The sequence below is a fragment of the Haemorhous mexicanus genome, chromosome 3, assembly GCF_027477595.1.
Source record: "Haemorhous mexicanus isolate bHaeMex1 chromosome 3, bHaeMex1.pri, whole genome shotgun sequence".
In the NCBI taxonomy this organism is placed as follows: Eukaryota; Metazoa; Chordata; class Aves; order Passeriformes; family Fringillidae; genus Haemorhous; species Haemorhous mexicanus.
Genome location: NC_082343.1, coordinates 64,782,244 through 64,800,321, shown reverse-complemented (window position 1 = coordinate 64,800,321; position 18,078 = coordinate 64,782,244). Strand labels below are relative to the sequence as shown.

Here is an 18,078-nt window from a genome sequence, read left to right as displayed (position 1 = left end):
ACATAGGCTAGTTAAGAATTCACACTATTCAAATAATTAGGATGTTGTTTTGAATTGCCCAAACCTGTCTAGTAGTTAGGCATATGGACAGTGTTCTCAATCCTTTGTTGCTGGGATAGGAAAAAAAAAAAAGGGAGCAGTAGGGGGTAGAAGAAAAAAGTATCCAAACACAAAATGTCAGATTTTGGTTTCAGGAGACAAATAAATTCACAGACTGTGACTGCTTCTTTTAGCCTGCAGCTAAACAGACTATACAGCACGTATTCTTGCACATAGGTGTGAAAGAAAATTGCCTAATTGTTCAACTTATTTAGGACTTATTGACATTTATTGACAAAAAAGCACGGTATTTTGTTTAATCTAAACTCAGCTTGCCTTTCAAACTTCTCTTTTTCTTGTCCTGCAGTTAGAGGTTTTCAACTATGTGTGCATACTTAGTTCTCTATTGTACCACACTTGTGTCAGGATCCTACTAAGCAAACAATCCTCTCAGCCAAGAACTAGAGCATATTATATGTCTCCTGTGAATACAGTATATATAGGTTATGTAAATGTTATACAGGTTATAGCCTTTTCCTGGATAGTATTTCTTCATCTCCAGACTTAGCAGGCAATGCAATTAGGAGGACCTGGAAAATACTGGTATTTCACAGGGGGAGACAGAGGTGTCCTACCTCCCAGGTAGGAAGCTGCAGGGGAGAAAGTTGTCTGTATTGCTATTTCATGGTCTTTTTGTGCCACAGTGGCATAGTGGTTGCTGTTGTGCTCAGCTCTCCATTTTTAAACACAAAGCTTTGGAACAAAAAATCAGCTCATAGCAAATAACTGCTTTTATTGCATATCATTATTTCTCCCATCTACATGCAGACTTGAACTTTTTCCCATTCAGCAGGTGCAAAATCTCTCTCTCTCTCTCTCTCTACATCTCTCTGGCCTACTTTATTTTTATTCCCACCCCTCCAGGGCATTACTGGTGCATGTCTAGTTAGTGTGAGATTATTGCTCTTAACTGTTTCCTACCTTGAGTACTGTTTCAGAGATAAGTAATGGTAAAATATCTGAAAATTTGTCTACTTTTTTCAGCTAGACCAAGTCTATCTGAAAGATCTACCTTTCTTGTCTAACTCCAGGGAAAGGTCACAAAAAGTGCAGGTAGTTTGCCTATATGTGTGATATGTAGTTGTAATTATAGTTATCCTGGACTAGTTGAAGTGGTTTCTCCTAATAGCACAAAACAGTGTGAACTCAGTAGTTGGCAGGGTTTCTTCAGGCAGGATTGTGCTATATTGGCAGTTTTATGCAGGTAATGGATAAAGAAAACATCCAGTATTTGTCAGATTTTTTGTTTGTCATGTTGTCATTATGTTTCTGATGGTTTAACACTCTGCCCTGCTGATGCTGCCATTACCTGTTTTTCCACACACTTTTGCTTTGATCAGCAGAAGGTGGCATGACAATGGTGAAAACACAAATGGCCAGAAAAACACAGTAAGACAGCTAATTTAAAAAGTTTCAATGTGGGTGTCCAGTATCAGAGGTGAAGTGTCTGAGATCCTTGAGTGATGCTGTGTTTTAAAGTGCTGTCAGGGAAAAGCCAGCATCATCCTGATCCTCCCTTTCCTCCCGCTGTCCTTCACGCTATGTACACTGTGTGCATGTACTTAAACTGTGTTTGGTTTCTACATGCTTTCTGCCTCTGTTGCCTTATTGTAGTGTCCCTAACCAATGCACTTCTCATGACTGCATCCCTGACAGGTGGTGGGTGGGATATGTCAGCAGTAACACCTGGATGCATGTCCAGGGCTCTTGTGAGTCTCTTCTGACTGAGGGAGCAGCACACTGAGGCAGCCCCACAGCATCTGTCTTGCTGTGGGCATGGGCCAGCAGAAGGCTCAGGTGCAGCACACAGGGCCCCTCCTTGTTTCTTGTGTACATTACAGTGTGGCAGGCGAGTCCTCGCCCTTCCTTTTACTATCTGCCTCTTGCTCTCTGGAAATAGCAAAGGTTGCAGCAAAGCCTGAATGCAAGCCAGAAGCCCTGCGCTGCCATTTCCAGGCCTTTCCTCCCTGATCTTCCAGAGCTGCCGGCTTGGACCACAGGAGGAGAGTCCCTGCTCCTGGTCCTGGCTGCTGGTTTTGCTGGGCCCAGCCTTGCCTTGTCTTCTTGTCTCTCCCTGCTTCATCCAGGCTGCAGCATCCTGCCCAGAGGCAGTGGGACCTTTCTGAGGGCTTGGGGGCAGTCAGGCAGGGAGAGCCATGAATTGTCTCCTGGCACCTCATCCCCACTCCTGGAGCTGGGGCTGCATGCTGCCCTCGCTCCCCCCAGGTATGTGGGTCTGGGCTCTGGGTTTGGAGGGGAGCCTGGGGGGGCTGGGGCTGGCTGGGCAGCTCCATCCTCCCTGAGCCTTGGCTTTAGTCACCCACTGCTGTCGTAAGAACTGGAAATCTCTACCCTGCTCTGGTAGAGAGCTCTGGTGCTGACAAGTCAGAAGTGCCTTTTTGGTCCTGCAAGGGTTTGGGTTCTGCAGCTGTAGTGAGTTCTGTGTATTGTAGCTGAAAAAAAACTGTTCTGCACAACCTTTCTGCTTTCTCATGCCGAACTGTATACATGCATGCTTTGCAGGACTCTTGGGACACTTTTACCTTCAGAGATTAAAGTAGTGTTTAAACATATTGTACTTGTGAAGTGGTGACTAACAAGTATTTGTTGTGGTTGTACCATGGCAGTAGATGTGAGTATATTCACCTGGCAGTACAAAGTGCTTGTATCCAGAGCTGAACTGGGTAGGAATCACAAAGAAATCATGGGAGCAGTTGTGTATTGCTATGGTATCATATATACATTACTCCAGCAGAGTTCCTGAATGATTACTAAACCTGCTGTACTTGATGAAGGTTTCTTGCCTTACAATTTAATCTTAAGGCCTAATAGGCATTTTAATGTGTCCTCCTTCTTCTTCACAGCTGCAATTTGCACATACTGTAGATTTCTTTCAAAATATGCTGAAAGGTAAACATCTTGACAGTCAATTACTTGAATATTTTTTTCTCTTTAGATGACAATCAAAACAAAAGCAATGAAAAGAAAGAGAAGAAGATGGTTTCTCAGAAGCCCCATGGTACCATAGAATATATAGTAAGTGCTGGTGTGTGGTGTGTTCATGCCTGCCTTTTGAAGGTGGAGCTGTTGAGGTTGAGAGGGGGACAGCAGCACAAAACTGTGAGCAGCAGTTCTTTCTCAGTTTGCACTTATCTCAATAGGGATTGCTTCTATTGATACCATTGAAATAATACCATATGGGGTGTTATTATATGGGGTCACATCCTGAATCTCTGCTCAACCCAGGATCCCTGCCTCTTGCAGCTGCCAGTTCCATTTTTACTTCTGCATTATGGCTCTCTAATTGAGCAGTGGTTTTGTTATTCTGAAAAATACTCCCATTCTGCAGTGTTGCTTAAGTCACCAAGCAGTTGACCTGTGCTGGATGAGATCTGTTTCTCTAAGCTGGAGCAGGGCAGCAGTGTGCTAGCTCTGCTCTGTCTGTGTGAGCCCTCAGGTCCCCAGGTGCATTCCACTCTACCACACAGAGCCTCTGTGGGAGGTGTTGTCCCAGCTGGGAACTGCACAAATGCCTGACATGCTGTGGCTGCTGGAGGTGTAGTGAACTTTGCAGTGTATGACCTTCCCCCCCTTGCTAGACCAGTTGTAAATACAGATGTGCTGCTTTAAAGTTTTAAGAGAAAAGGAGAGGAACATCTGTAACACCTCTACATTTTTTCTACTGTATATTGTGAAAGAATATTTCTGTCCTTTTTTTTTGATACTGGCTTATCACCTAAGCTATTAAATAGATGTCTATCAAGTCTATCCCTGCCAACAGTCTGTTAAATGAGTTTAGTTCATGTGTGGTGCCGTGTTCAGTATGGTATTTTAGTCATCAACTCTTTCTTCAGGCTGGAAATCAGGACACCATAAACAGCATAGCATTAAAGTTCAACGTCACCCCAAACAAGCTTGTGGAGCTCAATAAGCTTTTCACACAGACAATTGTGCCAGGCCAGGTAAATATTTTATTTATTTGTTGGATTTTTTTTTTTAAATACCTGAAACGTAATTATTTGCTATGTATTTAGAAGTTTTGTACTTCTTACATGTATTTTTTAGGTACTTGGATACAAGGATAATGGACACTAATTTAAAGCCCTCCCTCAAAGTGAAACTCAGTAGATTATTACTTGGAATTGGTGTGATGGGAAAGCTTTGTAATTACCATATCTGACTTGCTATTTATGTACTGTCACTAAAGCCTAAAGATTACTCTGAAGCTCAAGAAGATAATACAGCTGTTGCAAGGGCGTTGGATTATTGGGAAGTCTGGATAAATGCAGTCTATAATGCATTAAAGAATTAGAGAGAGACAGAAATTGAAATGCCTTTGTGTCATTATGTTGGGTATGAGTCAGTCTCCTGTAAGATGAGGAATAAATGGAGAGAGACTTTTTAGGAGGGTCTTAAATCCTAAAATTTCCAGGACTGGAAATGCAAGTGTGGAGATTAACACTTGGTTCATAAAGAGGAGATCTCTACTTCTGCTTCACAGCCATGCAGAGGTTGAAGTGTCTTGATTTGCAGATAGGGAAACTGAGGCACAGCGAGATGGTGTGACTTGCCTAAGAATACCCAGCAGACAAAAGCTGGAATAAGGAAATTAGTTTAATTTTTCTAAATGTTTTTAAGGTGTGCATTGCAGATATGAGTGATCAGTATTGTGTTGTCTTTCTAATACAGCTTAGTTAATAACCTTTTAAAGCATTTGCATCACTGTTTTGAAATGCCTTTTTGTATTTAGATTCTCTTTGTGCCAGATACAAGTGCTGGGAGGCTGTCTTCTAGTCCTGGTGCTCCTGTTTCTCCTTCATCATCAGATGCTGAATATGATAAACTCCCTGTAAGTCAAACATACTTCACTGGTCTTAAACTCTTAAAATATTTTCTGATTTTGAAGCTGAGAATCAGGGCTGTGTAGATAGGTGTTTTTTGAAGTTATGGGCCTTGTGTGTAGTGTCTTGCATTAAATTAGTTTGCTGTACTACAAAATTTACCATTGTCTTAAAAATATTCCAAATGAAGGATTTCAGAGTGTGGAAACCCATTACAAGTTCAGTTGGGCCCTAAGTCTATCAAAACTACTAAAAATGGTGTAGTGCATAATCTTTAAATAATAGAAAGCTAAATATGAAAAATTATTTAGTGTTTCCTACTGGAGATTTTTATGCTGCTCTGTAGTCCAGAGCCTTGATCCTGCACTGGCATCCTTGAACAGGGAGGCTCTTAGTTTAGCCTGAGCAGTCAGTTTCTTTCTAATTAAATTGTGGTGGTGCCCATATACAGACTTGTCTTTAGACAAGACTGCTGGATTTAATCTTTGTGAAAGGTCTTGGCATAGCTGATCTTTCTTTAGAAGGTGATTGGCCATGATGATTTTTAGATAGTACCTTTAGGCAGTTTAGCTGCCTTTAACTTCTTTAACATCTACTGAGATGAAAGTAACTAGTCATTTCAAATACATCACTAGTCAAAAGTGGAGAGAAGCTTGGAGTAAATAATTCTGTTGAACCTTGCCCCTATGCCATCTGCATAGGGGAATCACAGCAGTGCTCTGTGAGCAGAGGTCTTCATTGTAGATGGTGTGTCAGGGTAGGCCCTCTCCCTACTCCCACACTGAGAGTGTGTAAGTGAATTTTAGTGAGTTGACCTGCCTTGGTGTTTTTTAATTTCTTGGCTGTTACTTGTATGGAGTTTCTTGTAAGGTTACAAGGGTGAGTTGTTTTTTTTTTTCAATACAGGACACTGTAGGAAGTGTACATATATACCTACATACATGATCGTTGCTTTTCTTCCTTATGCAAACAGAAGATAATTGTTTGAACCTGGCCTTGTAGTTTTCAAAAATCTAGAAGTATATGATTCTGGTCCTGTTGCTCTGCACTGAACTTTTTCTTTTCTAAGGATGCTGATTTGGCAAGAAAGGCTTTCAAACCAGTGGAGAGAGTCCTGTCCTCTACTTCAGAAGAGGATGAGCCTGTGGTTGTCAAATTTTTAAAAATGAATTGTCGTTACTTCACAGATGGTAAGGTAAGTGGAACCTGATTTTTGGGCATTGTTTGAGATTCTCTTTGGAAAAATGAGGGATGAATACTGGGGGAGTCAAATGTTCCTAATGTTTTTAAAGAATGTAAAACTTACATTGGCTTTATCTCTTACTGTTGTGTTTGTTGGTACTGTGATAATATGCTGTATACTTTTGTTCTTTTGCTTCTGTGTTGCTAGATACTCAGAGAGAACTGCACTTCAGAGTTATGACATATCAGGATTAGTTGTCCATGTCCATCAAATTGAGCAACAGCTTTATAAAATGAGTACATGCCAATCTATTTCATTTATGACGTGAAGATAAATTTTAACTGTTTCCAGAGCAGTGTTTCCAAATATTTTTATGTTGCTTCTGCACTTGCTAATGAATGTTGTGCAAGCCTAATAAAAGGATAAATATTGCATTATGCAGTCTTTTCTTTTTGTTTCTTGTAACATAGGCCAGGACTGCAATCCTAAATTACAGCAAAGTGTTTTAGAAGCACAGAGCTTGGGTAGTATTTTAGCCCTTTACTCAAGGTTGCAAGACACTGTCTTCCTGAACTGCCTACTTTGACATATCTGTCTTTGTTGACTCTGGTTTCAGTTAGCTGTCTGCATGTTTGGGTTTTCAAGTTCTCTGGAATTTATAACACTGGAGATGCTAATCATTATAGTTACAACATTTTTTTTCCCCTTAGTCCTGATTTTTTTAAGATGGATGTGTTCACATTTAGGGTTTCTGGCTTCTTTTTGCATTGAGTGGATGTAGACTGTATTTATCAACTCTGCAGTTTTACAATCTGCATTTTGTAGAATGTAATAGAGACTTGATGTCTGGCATGTAAATTAGGGCAGTGCTGTCACTTGCTCTGTGATGCTTGTTAGGTGCAGGGGATACAGATTGCCAATTTTATGGCTGCAGGGTGGAAAAAGTAATTTTCAGCCAGAGCAATCAAAAATTAGATGGCTTCTTTGCCAGTGTAGCTGAAATCCCTTGTTGCCTGGCTTCCTGCAGTGACTGGGTGGGAAGTACGTCCTACTGATGTATTCTATTCTGACTCCTGGGAGAAGCCTCTGCACTTTTTTTCATTCTATCATCCAAACACAAACCAAGCTTGAGGAGCGAGTCACACAGGAGAAGCAAATGGGAAAATAAGACTTTGCTTTATAAAGGAGCAGGCATTCATGTGCTCATTTGCCAGTGCCAAGCCATCAGCTCAATATCTTAACTGCTTTAAAAAAAAGCCCCACAGACCAAGCTTTTGGTCTTTTACCTGTGTATTTATGAGCCTTCCTTGGCTTGCCTTGCAGATGACCTCATATAATTAATAGTACCTGCAGTGTGGACCATTCCAGTTGATCTCTGTCTCTCATTTGTCAGATGTCATGATTTACAAACAGATTCTGAGTTAGTCTGGTGAATTTAGTAGTTCATCTGGAGGAGAGGGTGCAGAAGTGAGACAGTGGCAATCTTCTTTTTAAACCTTGGAAGATGGTCAGTTGCCATGGATTGATGCTGAATAATGGCTCATGCAGCAGCATTTTATCAAATCCATTGCTAGAGCACATTTTGAAGAATTAAATGAGTCATCTGCAGCTGGGCAAAATATGCTTGGACCAATCATAGGAGCTGTTTCTAGGTTGGGAAGAAGCTTTCTCATACCAGATCACTATATGGAGAAGCTTTTTGTGCGTACCTCTGGGAGAGCAGATCAAGGGGACCTCTGATGTTAGCTTGGCATAGTAACCTGGATGTTTCCATGAGTAAAACTGCATGCAAGTGTGATGGTTGCATGTAAATTCATGGATCAAATGAAAGTAGCTGCATCCAGAATAAAATGCTATGTAGATTTAAAAAAAATAAATCCTCTAATCTGTTTTGTTTGAGATTGATTAAAAATCATATTTTTAGCTTGTAGCAGTCAGCACTGAAAGTTGAATAGTTCAGATGTTCTTCCTTATCAGCCAGGAACGTGGATGTTAGTAAGATTTTTTTTTTTTTTTAATCTCCTTAAAATGTCTGACTTGATGCAATTGGAAGCAAAGTATTTTGCTAGCAAACACTGCATGACACAGTATAAAGAGGCAGGAAAGTGATTTTGCTTTTGAGGATAGTAGCCTAAAATCCAACACCCAATGATAAGTGCATTACTTGTGATGTGTTGACTCTTTCTTCTCCTGTTTTAGGGCGTCGTTGGAGGAGTCATGATAGTCACTCCAAACAATATCATGTTTGACCCACATAAATCTGATCCTCTGGTAATTGAGAATGGCTGTGAAGAGTATGGGCTCATCTGCCCCATGGAGGAGGTTGTCTCTATAGCTCTCTACAATGACATCTCTCACATGAAGATTAAAGATGCATTGCCATCGTAAGGAGTGTTCTTCCCTGAACTTACGTTTGCAGATTTTCAGTAAGGGTCATGGAAAAGGGGTGGGGAATGGGGGAATGGAGGGGAAGAGTTTTAGTGCAACAGAGTAAAGTGCTGGCTAAGGAATGATTCACTCGTGTTGTTCTTCAGAACAAAAACTCTCTCTTTAGAACACTAAAGTGGCATTAAACACAAGTGGGTCACAGATGTGAGAACCCAAGTGCAAAGGAGTACAAACCAGTAATCAATAAAAGCATTTGTAATATGCCACAGTTGGGCTCTGATACTGACCTGTCTCTAGGGCTCTTTCAGTGGATGTCAAGAGGTTTAGATTTTGACCATTATTGTGTTACCAGGACTGTTCTCAGAGGAGTATTTGAAACTTTTGAAGGTTACACTACTATAGCTACCATCTTCACTACTTACAGAAACACCAAACAGTGGAATACTTTTATCTCAGAACCAGAAATACATTGATAGTTATAATCTATAATACATTATAGACTTTCTGGGGTGGGCTGCTTTCATTTATGCACAGACCAGGCACTGCTTATCTGTTTGTTCTAAGCAGGATTTTGTTCTTACAGACTATACCTGTTTGAACAGTGAAATTCACTGAATTTCTCATTTCAAGAAAAACTTTCCAGATACTACTACTTAGTAATTTTTAAGCGATGAGGATGTTGTTTTCTACTTCTCCTCAGAGTTTTAGCAGTAACAAAGAGCTGAAGTTTTATGCTGATACGTTTATTTGGAATTTTTAATTTTGAAGCATTTCATGATTGTTCTGCTTTAAAAAGAAATATTTGGGGAAGCCTGCATTCAAAACAGTATGTTTGAATAATGGAGACAAATAGAAGACTAAAGCTACTAACTGTGTTGCCTGTTACTGTTCCACAGTAAACATGTTCAAACAGGATACAACTTATCTCCAATTTTTTTTTTTTTCCTCAAAAATACATTTGTACTGACTAGGGAAGCATGGATGGTTGTAGATGTTGACTCATTGTCAGGTGTGGGAAATTATAATATTAATAGGATTTGAATTGAATTCCAGCAGCTAAATACATGTCCTGTGCTTTTTTTGTTATGGAACTTCTGATGACTTGCACATTCTTATTACATGTGTTACATTTCTTCACCCATGTGGCATATGCTGCCAAGTGGTTTACTCATTTTATTTTGGTATTACACTTTCAGCATTTTTCTCCATTCTCTTTAAAGTCACTTATTTCCAGTACTGTATGTTTATTTTGAAGAAAGTTATTTTTCGACAAGTTTCATGGTTTAAGTTAAGTTGATGTTTAGTTTTTATTTTCATTTTTTTTCCGTTTCCATTTTGCTTTTAACATCGTATGTACACCCATCATTTCCCCTGACAGTGACATACCAAAGGATCTTTGTCCTCTGTACAGGCCAGGAGAATGGGAAGACCTGTCCTCTGAGAAAGATATCAATCCTTTCAGCAAATTCAAATCCCTTAGCAAGGAAAAGAGGCAGCAGAATGGGGATGCATCTGTTGCTCTGGGTGCCAAACAGATTAAGCCTTCAGATAAGGAAAAGTCTGCGGATTTTGAAGTTCTTCAGTCATCGGAGAGTACAAGCTCAATCAAATCAAAGTCTCTGGAGTTTCCTGACAACATCACTGCCCCTGACCATTTGGAAAAGTTTGATGCAGATGCATGTACCAAGGACCCTTCCAGGGGGAAAAATGCTTCAGATACCAAAACCAAAGAAAAATCCCTTCTAGGAGAAGGAGAGGATGAGTTCACTGACTTGGAAAAGACATCATCTCATATGGATAGAGGGTTGGACAGGAAAATCTCAGTAATGGAAGGCTTGCTGGCTGACCCCAGAGACTTGGGGAGAACTAAGCAGCAGGTAACCAAACCTACTACAGAAGTCCAGGAGCACTTGACAGTTGATTCCTTGGAAAAAAAGGACAGTGTTGAACCTAAAGCTGACTTAGACTTAGAGCTGTGTGAAAAGCAAGATGTTATTCCAGAAGTAAACAAATGTGTCAGTACCCCGACAGGTAAGGTGGAGACTGAATTGGACACTAAGAAAGAGCTAGAGAAAGATAAACTTATTGAATTTTACCTCAATAAAGATGGAAATGGGTCTCAGTCATCTGAAGACTTACACAAGGCTGAAATCCAGAAAGGTGAAAACAATAAAGCAATTGGCATAGACCTTACACTTAGCTGTTCAAAGTCCCAAGCTAATGAAGTCCATACAGTTAAAAGTATGGAGCTTGATTCCTGCTGTGTTGAAAGGAAAGCACCTTCATTAGAAATCAGCTCAGCAGCAGCAGAGGAAAAGGATCTGAAAGAGTCTGTGGACTCTTCATTAGTACCAGCTGTAGACAAGACCTGTCAAGAAACACAGTTAGACAATCAATCAGAAATCAGACTGTGGCTGCTGCAGAAAATTCAAGTGCCAATTGAAGGTAGGTCTCTGGTTATCCTTGTTTCCTCTGAGACTTGGACAGCATTATGACGGTAACCTTTGAATTGACAGCCTTCTCTAAATTTCTTCTTTCTGTAATACCTGGTATCTTTTTTACTCCTTGTGTATTTCAACTTTATATTACCTGCTGTCTTCAAATTCTCTAAGCTTGTAGTTTGATAAGTAGCTTGTGTGCTTTTTCCACATTCTGTGATCACTGCTTATACAATCTTTACTTCTGTTTGCTGCCTTTAGGAAGCATAGTGAAATGTCGTCCAGTTTCAGTATTGGCAGGGACACTTCATGGCCTAGGAATTGTCACTCTGTATTGGTAATCACTGTTGGCTCATTGAAGTCGGTCAGTTTTGTTTCTGATAGTATCCAAGGTAGTAGAGCATTTCTGTGAAGCGGGGCACTGAAGTATTCTTGACAATATTTGCGTGTCTGGTGTCTCTCATGCTATGGGCACCCTTAAAGAAGTGATAAATAGGAATACATGTATAGTCCTACTGAATTATCAGTTTTCTCCTGATTGGTTATTGCATTATCAGAAATAATTCAGGCTGTTCCAGGAAAGCACATACCCAAATGAAATCTCTGTTCAGAGCATGTGCACACATATTACCATTTCTGTGGCAGCCCAGTGCCTCTAAGCAGTAGTCTGTCCTGGAGCGTTGATGCTCCTCTCCGGATAATTTAATGAAACAGTGGACATACCCTTGAGTCAAAGCAGGTGGTGGGGGAGGATTAAAGTGGAAGTCTCTGTTTTAAGAACGTTGTTCTTAAAATGATTTTTCCTTTTTCTTTTCATAAGGGTTTCTGCTGGTGGTATTTGGCTGTACATGTACTTCTAAAACAAAGAACGCAACTTCAGTGTGACTGAAGCTGCAGTTTAATAAGCAAGTTTTTTTTATCGCACTAGCAATTTAAGGAGCATAAAGTGCTTCTAGGCTTGGCCTTGTCTTGTGCAGATAAAAGGTGCTTGTATGGCTGTGTGACCGACAGAGTTGAGAAACTGATTGGGCTTTTTGTGTGTGTGCGTGTGTGTCTGCATGCAGGATTGCCCTTCAGCCTGAACAGGTTTTCTGGACCCTAACACGTCCCCTTTATTTGCCTGCTTCATGTTGCAGGCAGCACTCAGCCTGGTCATTTTACCTATTTCTTTACAGGGCTGTTCTGTACACAGCTGAGGGGGATATAGGCAGTGACAAAATGGGAATAAATGGCCTCAGTTTAGGATGAACGTGGTTTTACTAAACTAGCTGTGCCGTTGAAGTCAGGTGTAATTCTTTGTATGGTGCCTCTGAGTATTCCTTTGCACAGGATTGTTAATCTTTGTCACAGTGTTTTATCAGCTGCAGCATTTGTACTTTCCTGTAAGCAGACCGTTTCTTTTGTGTCTTGTTCAGATATGCTTCCTTCAAAAGAGGAGAAGAGCAAGACTCCTCCGATGTTTCTGTGCATTAAAGTAGGCAAGCCCATGAGAAAGTCCTTTGTGTCTCAGAGCACAACCATGTCTCAACAGTACAGTAAAAAGATAAAGCAACCAGAGTACTGGTTTGCTGTTCCTCGGGAAAGGTAAGCTGCAATACTGTCAGCACAAAAATGTCTGTCTGTTACTTTTTAAATGTGAAGTGCTTTCTAGAGCTGAATCTTACATTACCTACATGGTCCAAGTTGTGAAGTGCAGCAGGGATGCTGAGGGGTGCCCTCATTTCATTGCATGCCAGCGAAAGAAAGCAATGTTTGTTGGTGGTCTAATATGGCTCTCAGTGGGAAGGAAAAAGGGCTCAGATGCCACTTGAAGACGGAAAGAGGGATATATGTGCAGCTAACATACGATAAAAGAGCTGGGAGGTGATCAGGGTTTCAGCTGTAGTCTAGGAAGTGGGGGAAAGGGGAGCAGTGCCTGGAGGGGGATGGAATCTACTGAGGTGTCAGTGCTAAAAAAAAATAAGTATTTCACATGAGCAGAGGGAATCATATGGGAAAAGGGAGACATTCCTAACTAAACAGGGTGAGGATTCCTGTCTTTTGTCCCATTAAAAATAGTCCCTTTGGAGTAAAATTGAGGAACACAAATGTTTTCCTGTAGGTATGTATTAATGCATAAATAGTACTCTAGAAAAAAGCAAACCAACAAACTAGAGAAGTGGAGGTCTTCGATTTTCCACATAAATCACCCAAGAATTTTCACTGGCTGTGAAGAATCAAATATTTGATTCTTTTGTTGACAGAAGGCAACTAGAGCAATTCTCTGGTCTGTTGATGAACCAAAATCAGTGATTCTGGTAAATTAGATGCCAGGAAGGAGGAATCTGAATTTGTGATCCATCTCAAAGATGTCTCTTTCAGATCCAGTCAATGTTTTCAAAATAATTTTTACTTAATAATTTTAATTTCAAATGTGTATCGTGTGTTGATTTAAGTGTTTATATTTTTTGTGGTTTGAAAAGGAGTCTTTTGATTGTCTGTAGTAGTGTGGAAGTTGCTGTCTTGGAACTCTTTCTGGAGGAGAGGGAGAGTTTAATCCAGCTGGAATGTGGTCCTTGGGAAAGTAGGTGGATAGCTTTGGTTTGCTTGCTATCTGTGGATCCCAGTCCTTGGGACTCGTCAGGGATTGCCAAAGGGTGGGTTCATAAAATTCTGGATTGAAGTTTGAGTAAATACTTCAGGGAGTTGGAGTGATGCTGTAATACAACACAAGGTCAGTTAGTGCTTTGGGGATAGTGCAGCTAACAATGAATAAAGCTGCTGAGCTGCCTGAGATCATCTCTAATCCCTGCTGTGTGTAACAGGTAAATCTATCAAGCTTCTAACCACAGACTTGGAAAACAGCTTTTCTGCTTGTCCTTTTATGAGCAGGAACTTTCTGAATGGTGAGCAGACCTAATCCATTTATAAACTGAAGTGCTGACAACTGGTTTGTCCTTCAGTTTTTATAATGAGAAAAAAGTAACTTCTGCAGTGAGCTGCTGCAGCAGCACCTGGCCATGCTGGCTGACATACCAGATCTTTGATGTCAGGGCTGCCATTTGGATCTTGATCAAAAGTAGTGGTGAATGACTGGTTGTAAGTTTGGGTCTTTCTAGTGCTATTCATGCCTGTTTTAACACCCCAGAATTGCATGACAGATCAAGTAGAACTTGGAGCAGAAATTAAATGTGAGACCCATTCCTTTGTATTAATGCCAGGCATCTTTGCCTCTTGAACAAGATGGTGTTTTCTCCAAGCTCTTGGATGCTTTCCCAAAGCAAAACACAACACTTCCTACCTTCTGGGGATATTCTTGAATCAGTATTGTGTAGAATATAAACATAGTGTTGCATCTTGAGAGTGCCATGAACAGTAGGTTGTTTGCAATAGCTTTGCCATGTATTTTAGACAAAATATGAGATAGTTCACCAAGTCTAAAACTACTTGGAATGCAATTTATATTCATGTGTGAACATATCAAGAAAAACACTCTCATCTTATTGGCCACAAAGCAGCATAAATAAAACACTTTCTCCAGTCCGGTCACAGTAGCTTGTGCAGCATCTTAATGTTTTGTAGTAATTAAAAAAAAAATAAACAACAAAGCAAAATAAAAAAAAACCTGTCCAGTTTTGGAGTGAGATTGTGAAAAAATTGGTCTGCATTTCTATATTTAGTGTAAGTTAAATATTCCTCTGATTTGCTTTTAGTTACAGTTTTTCCATGGTCATAGTGTTTGCTGTAAAAACAGCTTCTGTCATCAGTTGTGAAAATGGCTCCCAATTTCAGCTTGTTCTCATAGCCCACAGCTCCCAGCAGAGCTGCTCTTCCATGTGCAGGCTGCTGCTGCTTTCTGGGCCCAGTACTTTTATATTTTTTTTTTGTTGGAAGCCTCTGGAAGCTTTATTAATTTAGAAAGAAGACTTTTAGGCTGATATTCTTTATAAAGGCACTAAATCTTCAGTCTCATTTGCTGTAGGTGTTCTCTCTCCATGCCTGGTTTCCCAGGTGCCATGTGTGTCCCGGCACACGTCGGCCCATGACCAGCACGGTGTGGCTGAGTTAATCAGTGACTGCAGCACTGCTTTGTGCACTGCTTGGTCACAGCAGCGCTCACCTCAGCACACAGAGGGGGTGCTGGGCATCTTGAGTTACAGATTACTCAGCCTAGGGCAGCTTCTGGCCAGGTTCAGCTGCGCAGAGGGGCACCCATGCTTCTGGTCACAAATAGCGACTGACTGTTTTGCTGGGCAGTTTTGCAATGGGTATAGCTTACAGTATTAGAGGGTAAGTCTGTGTGTGCTCTTACTATGTGGATTTATGTTTAAATGGTATGTAGGTTTCCCACCCTAGTGAATTTTGAGTAGCAGCTCAGTAATTAGGTCGCACCTTTCCTGAAGACCTTTTACAAGAAAATGCCTTGCACTGAGACACAGATAGTAATGCAGAATTTCTTTGCTTGTAAGTAATAGCATTGACTAGCTCCTCAGTCAAGAAGTAAATCTGTTTAATTTTCCAGAGTGTAAATTCTGCAAACAGGTTTGTTTCATGAATGTAAAATTTGCACTGCAGTTGATGTGAAAGACACTGCACTGAGATTGTGCTGCTGAGAGGGCATCCACTTTTTTGCTAGATTTAGAATCCTTTTGAATTAGCCTTTTATAAGGAGAATACTCTCAGACTCCTGATAATAAGATATCAAGCTGTACAGAGGAAATTTATGAAAACTTGTTTGTATCTATAGTTTAATGTCTTATAATGAGGACTCATGGAAGTCTCTATAAGCTCATAAAAGCATATGAGGGCTTACAATACCTCAGTGCTCAAGATATGGGAAAAATCATCATTTAGTCAAGAACATTTATAACGAAGTCATAGGATACTTCTGGATTAATGTCTTTCTCTGTGTGAGGAGCAGTGCTTGGACTTAGAGCCTTTTGAATATTTTCTTTCTGGAGTTACTAACTTCAGGTTTCTATAGTTGTCTCTTTCCAAATACTTTGTTTTATTGGTGTCTCTCTTTTAGTGTATGATACACTCATAAGCATCTGATCACCAAAACAGCTATTGAGTTCTAGGATAAATTTTCTCACAGCTGTCTAGTTGACTGTAAGAAAGTTCCTCAAGAAGTGGCCTTTCAATTTAAAAATTGGATCAAATGTTTTACATTTGGTAGCTTGGAAATACCACTGTAGCATAATGTTAGAATTTTATTAGCAGATCATCCCTTTTCAGAATGACATCACCTCTGTAATCACCTATTTCTATTTTATGCTGCTACTTTTTAAATCTAGACTGTCTGGATTTATCAACTGTCCATTGCAGAGGAAAACTTAGTTATGTACTACTTAAATAAACTGAGCATATACAAGTCCATGGGGCCTGACAGGAAACGTTCTGAGAATACTGAGGAAGTTGGTTAATGTTATTACAAAGCTGCTTTCTATCATCTTTTGAAAGGTTGTGTTCAGGGGGAGTGTTCCTTAATAATTGGAAAGACAAATGCTGCAACCGTTGTCAGAAAAATCAAGGAAGTATCTGTGGGAGCACAGGGCAGTCAGCTTCACCTCAGTCCCTGGGAAGCAAGTCCTTATAGACACCATTTCCAAGCACACAGAGGGAAAGAAGTGATCAGGATCAGCTGTCATATATTTACCAAGGGCAAATTGCTTTTCTATTGAACAAATAACTTTTCTGTTTGAGATTGCTAGCTCCTTGAGCAAGGAATTGATACCATCACACTGCTAAGACTTTCAACACAATCTTCCATAGTATCCTTGTAGCCAAAGTGGAAAGATATGACCGGGACAGTTATGTGACAGGTGGTTGTAAAATTGACTGGACCATTGGGCTCAAAGGTAGTTGGTGGCTGGTCTGAGTGGCAGTGAGGTACAAGTGGTATTCTTGGGGACTGAGACTGCTTAATGCCTTCACTGGTGGCATGGACATTGAGACAGAACACATCTCTGTCATTTTGGGGAATGACACAAAATTTGGAGAGTGCTCATAATCAGAGGGCAGGGCTGCTATTCAGAGGGGCCTCAACACAACAGGCTGACAGAGACGTCAGGAAGTTCAGAAAAGGCAAATGGAAAAGTTGTGCGCCTGGGATGGAGCAGTTCCTGCAGCAGTAGGTGGGGAAAGGCAGCCTGGGGAGTAGCTCTGCTGAAAAGGAGTTGGGGAAGTTGAGAGCAAACTCAACATGTCAGTGGTGTGTCCTTGCAGTAACGAAGGCTTCACTTCTTGCTGACTCAAGTAAGGAAGTACAGCCAAACAACTTACATAGCCATTAATCCCCTCTTCCTTTTAGGCACTTGGTTGAAAAATGGAGGGGAGGGGACAAGAAACAGAAAATGTAGGATGGCGCCAGACCCTTCTCAGATCATGTGCTGCATGCTTCAGAGGAAATGGTGATGAGATAAAAGAGGAAAAAACCCAGACAGGCTATGCATGGAGAATGTGTAGAATCATTGTTGGAGATTTTCCAACTCAAATAGACAAGAACGTGCAACCTCCTCTAAACTGGAAGTTAGCTCTGCTATAAGCAGGAGCTGGCCTAGATGATTTCCAGAGATGGCTTAAAACATAAATACATCCTGTGATTCTGAGATACAAGTGTGCTGCTCTCCTTCATCCACCTGCATAAACGTGCTTTCAAACTGATCTTACCCAGACAGCAGAAACTACTACTTCTATTGCCCTTTCTTAGCGATTTGTAGGAATTAAGTAGCTGGCTTTCCAGAGTAGGACTACTGTATATAAAATACACAGTGCTCAAGTCAGTTGTCTCTTTCAATTAAAGCTCAAATTAATTAGCAAAGAGCTAATCAGACTGCTTTTTCTGAAACCTCTATGAGCAATGCTAATTTATTCCTTTCTCATTATTTCCATGATGAAGCAAAGTAAATTCTTTATTCTTTTTGTAGACTCATTGGAAAAAATCTGGAATTATACTAGTGACTCTAACAAATTGTAACAGTGCTGAAAGGGTATTTTAAGATTTGTGCATACATATAAATCCAAATAACTTGAAATGTGGCGGGGGAGGGGGGATGTCTATATTTCTAAAAGGTTTTTTTCTGTTTTCTGTTGATCTAAGCATTGCTGGATGTAACTTTCTAGTGAAAAGCTGGAGGAAGATCCAGCT

The 18,078-nt window shown here is 40.4% G+C and overlaps 1 protein-coding gene across 4 annotated transcripts in view; it reads left to right on the top strand.

Moving 5' to 3' along the window:
* NCOA7 (nuclear receptor coactivator 7) overlaps window positions 1-18,078 on the top strand; it is a 78,700-nt gene that overhangs the window by 51,340 nt on the left and 9,282 nt on the right. For 2 of the 4 annotated variants that reach the window (XM_059842168.1, XM_059842171.1), the window contains 7 exons: window positions 3,056-3,135; window positions 3,954-4,061; window positions 4,850-4,948; window positions 6,010-6,135; window positions 8,323-8,507; window positions 9,890-10,956; window positions 12,365-12,533. In XM_059842168.1, coding sequence (XP_059698151.1) covers window positions 3,056-3,135; window positions 3,954-4,061; window positions 4,850-4,948; window positions 6,010-6,135; window positions 8,323-8,507; window positions 9,890-10,956; window positions 12,365-12,533 — 1,834 coding nt within the window. The remainder of the gene's footprint in view (window positions 1-3,055; window positions 3,136-3,953; window positions 4,062-4,849; window positions 4,949-6,009; window positions 6,136-8,322; window positions 8,508-9,889; window positions 10,957-12,364; window positions 12,534-18,078) is intronic. The other 2 variants (XM_059842169.1, XM_059842170.1) reach the window with 2 other exon arrangements.